The 13131-nt window shown below is 42.4% G+C and overlaps 1 protein-coding gene across 1 annotated transcript; it reads right to left on the bottom strand.

Annotated features, from left to right (window-relative positions):
- Positions 1-5062: 5062 nt before the first annotated feature.
- LOC101356493 (olfactory receptor 8S1-like) lies at positions 5063-5992 on the bottom strand. The gene has a single exon (XM_012557898.1). The coding sequence runs from the start codon at positions 5990-5992 to the stop codon at positions 5063-5065; it is 930 nt and encodes a 309-aa protein (XP_012413352.1).
- Between the last annotated feature and the right edge of the window lie 7139 nt (positions 5993-13131).

Genomic DNA, 13131 nt, shown 5'->3' on the forward strand with positions numbered 1-13131 from the left:
CCTGTAGGACAGAGTAGAACTGCCGCATAGGGTTTCCAAGCCTGTAATCTTTTTCACAGAAGCAAACTTCCACATCTTTTTCCCCGCTGAGCGACTGGTGGGTTTGAACCACTGAACTTTCAATTAACAGCCGAGTGCTTAACCACTGCACCACCAGGGCAATCTAGTACTACTGTAAGATTAGACAGGTTATGAAATAGAATAGAAAACTTGGAAATAAAAACTAGCGAATATAAAAATTTAGAACAGGTTTACAAGCCTTCATTCCCAATTCCAAACTCCAAAAAGAAAACCAAATTTCTTTTCAAAACTAATTTTGGGGGAAAATTGGAAGTTAACTGACATGAGGTTATTTGTAGCCTTTTTATCCCACTTAGAATGAGTATTCAGGAGTTGCATTATAGAAATAGTAATGTGTTTCACTACAGGATGCAGCATGGAAGTCACCTAATAAGTTATGTATATATATATATATAACCTTCACCCATTGCTGCCCTACTCATGAAATGAAATGTTGCGCAGTCCTGAGCCATCCGCATGATTAGTTGTGGATTGGATCAGTGTGATCCATATAGTTTCCATAGGCTGATTTTTGGAAGTAAATCATAAGGCCTTTCTTCCAAGTTCATCTTAGACTGAAACTCTGCTAAAAACTGTTCAGTATCATAGCAACATGCAAGTCCCCACTGACAAACAAATGATGGCTACGCATGATGTGCATTGGCCAGCTGGGAATCAAACCTGGCTCTCCGACATGGAAGGTGATAATTCTACAACTGAACCACCAATGCAGTATATATATATGCATGTGTGTGTGTGTGTGTCTGTGTGTGTGTGAATTTTCGTTGTTAGGTGCCATCGAGTCAGTTCCAACTCACAGTGACCCTATGTACCGTAGAACAGAACACTGCCTGGTCCTGTGCCATCCTCACAATCATTGCTATGTTTGAGCCCATTGTTGCAGCCACTGTGTCAATCCATCTTGTCAAGGTCTTCCTCTTTTTCACTGACCCTCTACCTTACCAAGCCTAATGTCCTTCTTCAGGAACTGGTCCCTCCTTATAACATGTCCAAAGTATGTGAGACAAAATCTTACCATCCTTGTTTCCAAGCAGCACTCTGGCTGTACTTCTTCCAGGATAGACTTGTTCATTCTTCTGGTGGTCCATGGTATATTCAATATTCAAAATTGCAGCACATTTGCCCAATGTGCTATGTCAGTTGTTTGCTTTTTTTTTTAAATTGTACTTCAGGCGAAAGTTTATAGCTCAAGTTAGTTTCCCATACAAAAACTTATACGCACATTGTTATGTGACCCTAGTTGCTATCCCTATAATGTGACTGCACATTCCTCCTTTCTACCCCAGATTTCCCGTGTCTATTCAACTAGCTCCTCTCCCTTTCTGCCTTCTCATCTTGCCTCTGGACAGGAGCTGCCCATTTAGTCTCGTGTATCTACTTGAACTAAGAAGCACACTCTTCACGAGTATAGTTTTATATCTTATAGTCCAGTTTATTCTTTGCCTGAAGAGTTCGCTTCGAGAATGGTTTTAGTTCTGGGTTAACAGAGAGTCCAGAGGCCATGTCTTCTGGGGTCCCTCCAGTCTCAGTCAGACCATTAAGTCTGGTCTTTTTACTAGAATTTGAGTTCTGCACCCCCACTTTTCTCCTGAGCCATCAGGGACTCTTTGTTGTGTTCCCTGTCAAGGAGGTCATTGGTGGTAGCCAGGCTCCATCTAGTTCTTCTGGCCTCAGGCTGATGGAGTCTCTGGTTTATGTGGTCCTGGTGCAGATCGGGGAGAAGGCACGTAAATGGGAGAGAGATTCTTTCAAAAGGGGATGTTTTTTGATCCGCGAGATAGGTTAGACGCATGTACTTATCTTTTGCCAATTGAGCGCTGCTTCTTACTGGTTCTGGAGGGTTGAGCAGACTCTCCAACTTTCAGTCTTTCCAGATGTGGAAAACACGCCCGAGCATCACTGCTTGCCTCACCGCGCACGCCAGGCAATCCAGCCTGCAGGAACTATTCTTCTTTTGAAAAGAACAGATTCTGGCTTGCCACTGGGCATTGGTAGAGACTGAATACCTAACCATGGGCCTCAGATGATTGTTTAGCCTGAGCTTCCCACCATGAACTGGCATGGTCTGACTCATCAAGTCATAAAATTAGGCATGTACAGTAGCAATCTATCATCAAAAGGAAATGGTACAAACCCTAGGGGGCAGTGAATTTATGTTAATAGGTGAGGAACAACTCAGAGAAGGAGAATGTGAATGGTTTCACAACTTGAAGAGTATAATCAATATCACTGAATTGTACATATAGAAAAGATTGAAATGTATGTTTTGCTGTGTATATTTGCAATGATGACAACAAAATAAATTTAAAAAAATAAAAATAAATGAAATCATAAAAGAAGGAAGTGGTACATAAGAGACAGAGCTGGAACATGCCTGGAAGCATGGGTAATTTGCCTGAGACGGTGGTTTAGACTCCTTGACACAAACTCCTGTTGCATTGCCTCCTCTCCATCAATTCATGCCTGGAGTACTCCATATAACCAGTTGGCTGAGAATGAAAAACTTGGATCTGGTGTACAGATGGGTCTACACAGTATGCTTGTACTACCTGAAGGTGGACATCCGGACACTATAGCTCTATAAAGTGTGGATGACTCTGAAGAACAGTTGTAAAGGAAATCCTCCCAGTGGGCACAAATGTGACCAGTACGCTTGGTTGTTCACTATGTCTGATATGAGAGATGGCCAGAAGTAGGCATGCATACTGATTTTATAGACTGTTGCTGATGGTTTTTGCTGGGTGGTCAGGGACGTGGAAGAAACAACATTGGAAAGTTGGTAACAATAACTAGAAGATGAGACAGCTCTTGGCCATTTTGGGTTCCTTATGACTCCTTATGCTATGATGCTGAAGCCTGTGCCACCAGTATTTTAAATACCAGCAGAGTCACCCGTGGTAGACAGATTTCAGCGGAGCTTTCAGATTCGGATAAACTAGGAAGAAAGACCTGGAGATCTACTTCTGAAGATTAGCCAATAAAAACCTTGTGAATCACAGAAGAACATTGTCTGACTCACTTGCTTTGGACATGTCATCAGGAGAGATCAATTGCTGGAGGAGAACATGGTGTTTGGTGAAGTGGAGGGCCCGTGAAGATGAAGGAGACCCTCATTGAGATGGATTGGCACAGTAGCTACAACAATGGACTTGAATGTGCTGACAATCGTGAGAATGATGCAGGACCAGGAAACATTTTGTTCTTTTGTACATAAGGTCTCTGTGAGTTGGAGTCGACTCAGTAGCAGCTATCTATCTGTCTGTCTGTGCCTCTAAACCAATAGACAGAAAAAGAGATTACTCAACTGGCTAAAGTGATTGATCCTGGGGAAATTGGGTGGCTGCTACATAATGGGGGAAAGGAAAGCTATGTCTGGAATGCAGGAATTCTCTAGGGTTCCTCTTAGTCCTTTTACGCCCAATAGAAAAGGTTAATAAAAAACTATAGTACCTCTTCTCCCCTCACCCCCCGCCCCCCAAAAAAAAGGCAGAACAAATGGGGACTCAGACCCTTCAGGAACGAAAATTTGGATTACTTCTCTATGTAAAGAACTTTGACCAGATTCTGGCTGAGGACAGGGGAAATGTGAAATGGGTAATGAAGAAGAAAGTCATAGATAGCAATTATGGTCTCCTGACCAATTAGAGAAATGAGGATTGTAGTAAGTTTGCATATTTTCCCTTTTCTTGTTAGATTTATTTTTACATGCTAACAATCTTCTTTTTTTTTCCTCCTTCTTCCATTTTTTATTTTGTATATAAGTTGTTAAGGAACCCTGGTGGCGCAGTGGTCAAGCGCTTGGCTACTAACTGAAAAGTTGGCTGTTAGAACCCACCAGCAGCTCATCAGGAGAAAGATGTGCAGTTTGATTCTGTATTACAGCTTTGGAAACAGTATGGGGCAGTTCTACCCTGTCCTATAGGGTTGCTATGAGTCGGAATCGACTTGAAGGCAACGGGTTTGGTTTTGGTTTTATGTAAGTTGTTGGAATTTATCATTACAGTTTAATATTTAAGGAACAGATTATTAGGTGGAACAGTGATGGAATTTAAATAATAATTAATATAGCCAGCAGTGGATACAATGACTATTGGGACTGTGCATCTCCTCATTTTGGGAAAGTGTAAACTTCTTGCCTTGTAAGAAAAGGGCTTTAAAACGTGCATACCATGCTATAGCTCTTATTACTTATAACTAGATTGATTTCTGAAAGGAGTTAACCAGTATAAGATGTGGTCAACAATGTATACATGTATCTGATTACTCATGTTATCATTAAATTTCATGATATTTCTTTATGTTTGCTAAGGTAATAGATGAAAATAATGCTCTCTTGATGTTTTACATTATGTAACTGCTGTTGATTTGTTTCTGGTTTACAATATGTGTACACCTCAAGTACAAATGCTATGTTTTATAATGTATGCGCTCAGGGAGGAGGTTGTAGCAAAACACAATATGCATTTGTTCATTTGCTATTTCACTATCCCTTGACTATTTGCAGGTACACATGACATTTGATGCCAACAGTGCCATCAGGTCAGGTGAGAGGGCTCTGATCTGTCTCATCCTGGAGCGTTATCTGTATCTGATCTACTTCTTATTATGTGCCCTTTTATTAATGAGCTCCTTTGTGGAACTCCAAAGCAAAGATAATAGTTATGGACTCAGGGTCTCTGTTCTTGTCCAGCCTCCTCAGCTGCAGCCAAGGCACCCCTTCTGGATTAATTTACAAAGGCTGTGGTAGGAGCACACAGCCTCTCTATGGGTAGAGGTAGTAGGCAACCCCTTTTTCCCAGGCACAAATTCTTCTTTCTTCACTATATTTCTCAGCTTTTGGAGGTCCCTTCACTTTGAATAAGGAGAAAATACAGTTGAATTTAATTAAAAGGCAAGTTCCACAGGAGCTCTGAGTTTACAAAGTTCTCTTTCTTTGTAGATTGATTTTTTTTCATAGAGCAAAAACCCTACTGCCCATTTCTTACCCTGAGACACATATTTGCTGCCTCAGCATCCTCTGCAGAGCTGCCTTCACCTCCTGGTTCTTGAGGCTGTAGATGAGGGGGTTCATCAAAGATGTGATTACACTGTACTGTATAGAGACCACCTGCTCCAAGACTGATCCTGAAGAGGGGCTGATGTACCTGAATAGAGCTGTCCCGTAGAACAAGAGCACCATGGTGAGGTGGGAGGAGCAGGTGGAGAAGGCTTTGCCTTGGCCCACAGAGGAGGAGATACTTTGAATGGCAAACATAATTTTTGAGTAAGAGAAGAGGATCAAGAGAAGTGTCACAAGTCCTAGAAATGCAGCCGACCCAGCTAGAAGGATGATGTTGGCAGTGGGATCAGTGCAGGACAGAGCAAAGAGGGAAGGCAGCTCACAGCTGAAGTGGGGGATGATATTGGGCCCACAGAACTGTAAGCTGTGAATACAAAGATTGTTCACTAGTGAGTTTAGAAACCCCATCCCCCATGCTGCACTGACCATGGCAATGAAGAGAGGCCTGTTCATGACCACAGTGTAGAGCAGAGGGCGGCAGATGGCTGCATAACGGTCGTAGGCCATGGCAGAGAGCAAGCAGCCCTCCGTGCCCCCAGAAAGAATAAAAAAGAAGCTCTGAGTGATGCATCCCCACACTGAGATGGTTTTCTTCTGAGACAGGAAATCCTGCAGCATCTTAGGCACAGTGACTGAGGAGTAGCAGGCGTCTAGGAAAGACAGGTGTCCAAGGAAGAAGTACATGGGGGTATGGAGGCGGGAATCAGCCCTGATCACCAGCAGCATCATCAGATTCCCCATCAGGGTCAGGAAGTAGATCACCAGGAAGAGCACAAAGAGCATGGTCTGGATCTGGGGGTCACTGGACAATCCCAGGAGCACAAATTCATTAATAATACTAAGATTTTTCATGGTTTTTTTACAGATACTGTTCCTAGAAAGAAACAAATACTTCTTCAGTTGGTGAGACAGTGATTGGAGTCATTCTCAGTATACAGGATTTTTTTTTTTAAACCTATAAATATTTCACCTTTTAGCTTCAAGCCAGAAATTAAATCTCAGGATAAAAAAATATTTGACTGCCTTGTTAAATACTGTAGCTTTCCTTCTCCTGCCCAACCTCTCCTAATCCTCTTATACAGCTCAACATCTTTTTCTTTATAGCACTTAACACTTTCTAACATACTGGATAATTGACTTACATTAAAAAATTCTCTCCTTGCTAGAATTTATAGCATACATAGACAAGGATCTTTTTTTCTCCCAACTAATGCAGCCCAGGTCAGTCTCTGGGTGGCAAAAATGATTAAGTGCTAGACTACTAGCCAAAAGGTTGGTGGTTCAAACCCACCAGAGACAGCTTGGAAGTTAAGTCCTGGTCATCTGCTTCCTTGAAAACCCTGTGGAATTCAGTTCTGCTCTGCACACTTGGGATTGCCATGAGTTGGAATTGACTCAACAGCAACTAACAACAAATGCATCCCAAGTGCCTATAACTGTCACTGGCTCAATAACTTTTGAGAAGAATATCAGGAAAGTGTCACAAGTCCTAGAAATGTGGTAGACCCAGACAGAGGGCTCTCAATAAATATTTGTGGAATGAAAGAAAGAATGCCTCCTCAACCAGAATCTCCTCTCTTAACCCTTGTTGCTACCAGCTCCCCAACTCCTTAGATGGTAGACCTCTCATAGTCTCTACCCTCTCATATTCTTCCCCAGTGTTTCCTCAGCACCTGATAACATCCAAGGTGAGGTGAACCCTGTGGTTTAAACACGTAGAAAGCCACCACATCAGAGGCAAAGCAAGAGAGACTCTTTCATAGGAGGCTACTTTTCAGAAAAATTAGAGCTTAAGTTTCTAGCATATTTCATCCAAAAGGAACATTCATAGACATGGAATTGGACCTCTCTTTTCTGATGAGCAGAATGTGGGACAGAAGGGTGACATTACTTGCACAAAGTAACACAGCTAGATGGTGTCAAGAGCCAGAACAAAGCCAGGTGTCCTGACTCTTGTCCAGTTCTCTTCCATTGCTCCACACATGGACAGTGTCTTAGTTATTTATTGCTGCTATAACAGAAATACCACAAGTTGGTGGCTTTAACAAACAAAAATTTATTCTCTCACAGTCTAGGATGTTAGAAGTCTGAATTCAGGGCACTAGCTCCCAGGGAATGCTTTCTCCCTCTGTCAGTTCTGGGGGAAGGTCCTTATCATCAATCTTCCCCTGGTCTAGGAGCTTCTCAGCGCAGGGACCTGGGGTCCAAAGGAGATGCTTTGCTCCCAGTGCTGCTTTCTTGGTGGCATGAGGTCCCTCTCCGCAATGCTCAATTCACTCTTTTATATCTCAAAAGAGATTGACTCAAAATACAACTTAATCCTGTAGATTGAGTCCTGTCTCATTAACATACTGCCTCTAATCCTGCCTCATTGACATCATAGAGGTTAGGATTTACAACACATAAGATACTCACATCAGATCACAAAATGGTGAATAACCACACAATACTGGGAATCATGGCCTAGCCAAGTTGACACACATTTTTTGGGAACACAATTCAGTCCATAACAGACAATAAATATCTATGGATTTAAAAAGCTTTGGGTTGAGCCTGGTGTGGATTGGGGGGATAGGATTGACCTTTCACTTGAGGCCACTGTTATGCCCCAGTTTTCCTTGGACCTGGGTGATTGCAATATTCTCTGAGATTCTACAGCAGCTGTAGTGGCAGTGAAACAACACTAGATTTAGGGTCAGAAGACCTTTGCTGCTTACTGACTGTGAAACCTTTCCAAGATATAACTTTTCAAATGCAAATCCTTTCTTTTTTTTCTCCTTCCTTCTTTCCCTCCTGCTCTCCCCCATACCTCATTTCACACACCCTCTTTCCTGTCCCCAGCACCCTCATACATACATACTCAAAGGATAGTAACTATCATTTACTTGATATGTACTATATCCCAGATAAATATTCTCTATCCTGTATAGGCTTTTCATATCATTTAATCCTCATAACACGTGGTAAGGTAGGTATTACCAACCCCTTTTCTGTGGGTCACAAAGGTTAAGTGACATGCTCAGTCACAGCCCTTACAAAGTAGCAGAGTTGGGACTCACACCCAAGGTTGTCTGACTCCAAATCTCATTCTTTTTCTACTTTTGCAACACTGCAGAAATTTGCTTGTGACTATGAGAAAATAATTCTCACTTTGGAGATTTTGCATTTTCTTGGGGAAACTTGGGAGCCCAGGCAAGCATATGAGGTGGCCCTGGGAGTTTGAGCCATTGACCTGTGTCTGGAAATTCTCCCTTACCCAGGATGTCCTAATGCTCACAGAGAGATGAACATGAGGCTATTTGAGCCTTTGGAATAGGGATGGGGACTTTTGGGTCAGGGAAAATTCCAGGAAGAGAAGATTAAGGAAAAGGCATATTGAGGACTGAGAACAATTCTGGGAGAAAAAAGCTGAACTCTACAGGGATGGGGAAAATGGGGTATTAGAGATGGCCCTTCCAGGTTTCCCTCATGTGTTTGCCTACTTGAAGCAACTGAGAAAGTCTTGGTGATGCATCAAGTAAGTGATCGTAGACATGAAAGACTGGGATTTATTCAGATAAAGAAAAATTCTCTTTTTGTCCCCTTTCCTAAAAACAATAGCAAATTTAACTTAAAAAAAAAAAAAAGATTTTCATTGCACTCTTCCAACAGCTACCATGCTCTATTTTGATCCTACGTGGCAGCAGGGCACTACCCTCTGCCAGAACTCTAGAACTCTAGAAATCCCCAGGATCCCTGAATGTAAGTTTAGTGAAAATTTTCCAGGTATGCTCCATGTAACCCAAATGTGCTGCCCCAGTGCTTGAGGCCACCATAGGCACTGAGAGGTTAGTCCAGTGTGTAGGTCTCTGACTCTACCCCCACTTACTTTAATCATCATAACTTTCCATGTTTTACTTTGTATATACATGACTTTTGCAGTGAGTTTTTAAAAAATAATAATGAACAAAATATTTCTCTAATTAAACAACTTTGAAAACAAGTGACTTAGGGAATCTTTATATTCACCATTCCACCCGTACTCCATCTTAGAGAAAGATTTTTTTCTCCTGTCCAGAGCTTGGTACATGAAGAAACAGTATAGGAAAATCCCAAATGGGCAAAAGGTTAGAGAACTCAACCTTGCAAGCCAGTTTCTACTTAGTTTTGTGACTTTGAGCAACAATCTTCTCCATTCTGGGTCCTGTTTCCAATTCTAACAAGAAATTTAGAACTAGTGCCTATTCTGATCCCTCCCACTTGAATGTATCCCTGGCTTGCTCACCTCCTCACTGAGCAGAGCTATCTCAGGTCCAGAACACCCTTTGGACTTTGAGCCAGGATGTCAACTGTCTCCACTGCAGGGCTCTGACATGTGAGAGAAACTCTCCAGCAGTAGGGGTCTTCTGCAGAGAGCGCCAACTAGATCCTACACAAAATGGGCTTAGTTCCCAATCAATGCTAGGTCCAAAGTCATGTTCAAACTCAAAGCAGCTCACTATGCGGTCAGTTCTGGGTAAAGGCTAAAGTGTCCCAGCATTCAGTTGATACTGTTTTGAGTCTTGTGGTCCCAGCTAACAGAAGATGGTACTCCTTATCATTTTACTCTTTTGTCTAAAACAGTCCTGAAGAAAGCTCATGGCCAGTTTGTATGACTTATATTTCTTCCTTCATCAACTTGTTGCTAACCTCCTGCTAAGCAGACCCTGGGGAGGGTTGTTGAGTAGGCACCCTAGAGAGCCAGGAACTGCTCACTGCCTATGGGAGAGGTGGCAATAACCAGAGTCAACGGGGCCATCAGTCCAGGGATGGACAGGCTACTGCTACTGTTGTGGCCAGAGAAGGACACAGGAGTGCAGAAGGCTCCTGGCTACAAGCTGCTTTGCTAATAATAGGAGAGCAGGGGGCTAGGTGAATGCCACCGTATGAGACTATGCTTGGGACTTCTTTAGTCCTCAATAGTCCTGGGGTTCTGAAAACTGACTCTCTCTTTCCACCCAGGTACATACACTCCCATTCCTCACTGTGATTAATTCAACAGTTTCATTACTCTTCTGAAGCTACCTACACCTTCACCTTATACTCCCAACTCTTAGCTGATATTTCACAGAGGAAATGTTCCTGTTATGAGCAATCTTCAACTTTCTGATTTCTACATGTAGAATTATTCTCCCCTTCTCGCCTCCAGATGGGGGAGAAGGCCTTTTTCCTTTATCTATGGTCAGTGTCCTTCTCAGCTCTGAATATCACCTGGACTTTTCTTGAGCATTTTCCTGAATCAACCACACTCTTTCTCTTCCATCATCTGTCCCTTTCCATTGAGCCTTTTGATCCAGCTTATACTTACATTTACTTACATTTCTTACTTACTACATTTACTTACATTTCTCCCATTTAAAATAGAGCAGGAAGAACTAGTAAACCCCTCTCTTCCAGAGGAAGCCTTAAAAAGATAATGGAATTTGGAGGCTTTCCTTGAGTAATGATGAAAATTGTCATTAAAGATTTCTACATGTGAAAACACTAAAATTTAGGCACTTTTCCTTTTGAGATGCAAGGGAAAGTACAAGCTGGTGAAAATGTTACTCTTACCCATCTACATTGTAATCTAATTCTGAGATTGTCCGAATCCTTCAGAAGATATATATATATTCTGAAAAGACCAAAATGGATGTCAGAAGAGACTCTGAAAGTTGCTCTTGAACATAGAGTAGCTAAAGCAAGTGGAAGAAATGATGAAGTAAAAGAGATGAACAGAAGGTTTCAAACGGCAGCTTGAGAAGACAAAGTAAACTATTATAATGAAATGTGAAAAGATCTGGAATTAGAAAGCCAAAAGGGAAGAACACACTCAGCATTTCTCAAGCTGAAAGAGCTAAAGAAAAAGATTCAAACTTCGAACTGCAATACTGAAGGATACTGTGGACAAAATATTGAATGACGCAGGAAGCATCAAAAGAAGATGGAAGGAATACACACTCACTGTACCAAAAAGAATTGGTCAACATTCAACCATTTCATGAGGTAGCAGATGATCAAGAACTGATGGTATTGAAGGAAGAAGTCCAAGCTGCACAAGGTACTGGAGAAAAACAAGGCTCCAAGAATTGACGAAATACCAATTGAGGTGTTTTAATAATGCAGCACTGGAGGTGCTCACTCGTCTATGCCAAGAAATTTGGAAGACAGCTACCTGGCGAACCAACTGGAAGAGATCCATATTTGTGCCCATTCCGAAGAAAGGTGATCCAACAGAATGCAGAAATTATTGAACAATATCATCAATATCACATGCAAATATAATTTTGCTGAAGATAATTAAAAAACGATTGCAGCAATACTTTGACAGGGAACTGCCAGAAATTGAAGCTGGATTCATAAGACGACGTGGAATGAAAGATATCATTGCTGATGTCAGATGGATCTTGGCTGAGAGCACAGAAAACCAGAAAGATGTGTACCTGTGTTTTATTGACTATGTAAAGACATTTGACTGTGTGGATCATAACAAATTATGGGTAACATGGTGAAGAATGATAATTTCAGAACACTTAATTGTGCTCATGGGGAACCTGAACATAGACCAAGAGGCAGTCGTTCAAATAGAACAAGGGGATACTGTGTGTTTAAAATCAGGAAAGGTGTACATCAGGGTTGTATCCTTTCACTATACTTATTCAATCTGTATGCCGAGCAAATAATCCAAGAAGCTGGACTATATGAAGAATGTGGCATCAGGATTGGAGGAAGACTCATTAGCAACCTGCAATATGCAGATGACACAACCTTTTTTGCCGAAAGTGAAGAGGACTTGAAGCACTTACTGATGAAGATCAAAGACTACAGCCTTCAGTATGAATTACATCTAAACATAAAGAAAATAAAAATCTTCACAACCAGACCAATAAGCAACACCATGATAAACAGAGAAAATATTGAAGTCGTCAAGGATTTCATTTTATCTGGATCCACAATCAACGTCCATGGAAGCAGCAGTCAAGAAATCAACCGAGGAGGCAGGGCCAAGATGGCAGAGTAGTAAGATGCTTCCTGTAGTCCCTCTTACAACAAAGACCTGGAAAAGCAAGTGAATCAATTATCTATGACAATCTAGGAGCCCTGAACATCAAAGACAAAGTTGAGGAATTGGACTGAGTGACAGAGAGAGATGGTTCAGAAGCAGCAAGGAATTGCCAGACCTGACCCAGCGGGAACTGGCACCCTGTGGGCTAGATCCGCTGGCACACGTGGTGAGGCAAGCAGTGGTCTTCCTGATGCATTTTCCACATCGGGAGAGACTGAGTGGCAGACGGTTGGCTCAAACCTCCAGAACCAGTGAGAAACGGCGCTCAGTCAGCAGAAGATAAGTACAAGTGTCTAACCTACCATGCAGATTTAAAAAAAGAAAACCCTCCTTTTGGGAAATACCTCTCTCCTAATTATCTGCTCCCTCCCCACTCTTCTCCAGGTCCAGTCTGGCTCCAGAGATTGCTGCGCTCCCTGGGCCGGAAGTAGGACTCATAGCACGCCCTGAGACATTCTCCTGGCTTTGGAGAGGGAACAAACTAACAAATAGGAAAAAATAATCTGCCAGTTTCTCTAAGCTGGGAACTCAGGGCAGGCACAGTCCCTTTGCCTAGACACAGGCATAAGGGGTCCATGGACTTTGAATACCTTTCACTCCTGCGTAGACTTGTGTGGACCCAGATCAACAGCATAGGCCTTCATTAGCTCAGTATACCAGGGTATATACCTGAAGCCTATTTTCATCTGTATCTGCTAGAAGGGGGAGTGGCAGATTCATGAAATTTGACACCGCCCTGCCCATTAAGCAGGGTCCTCACCTACCCACATCAGAGGATTGAGGACTAGTGGCTCCACCCACTCCACCAAGCCACTCGGGACAGGCGTCCAATAATAAGTGGTGACTCCCAGTCCTTGCAGCCAACAGCATTGGGTGCCCATAGTCCAGCTGCAAAACCCACCTATGTACGTGCTCTAGGGAACAGGGA

The sequence above is a fragment of the Trichechus manatus genome, unplaced genomic scaffold (assembly GCF_000243295.1).
Source record: "Trichechus manatus latirostris isolate Lorelei unplaced genomic scaffold, TriManLat1.0 scaffold00123, whole genome shotgun sequence".
NCBI classification, from domain to species: domain Eukaryota; kingdom Metazoa; phylum Chordata; class Mammalia; order Sirenia; family Trichechidae; genus Trichechus; species Trichechus manatus.

Excerpts from the sequence above, each read along its gene's own strand:
- LOC101356493 (XM_012557898.1), bottom strand. The coding sequence starts at position 5,992 with ATGAAAAATCTTAGTATTATTAATGAATTTGTGCTCCTGGGATTGTCC.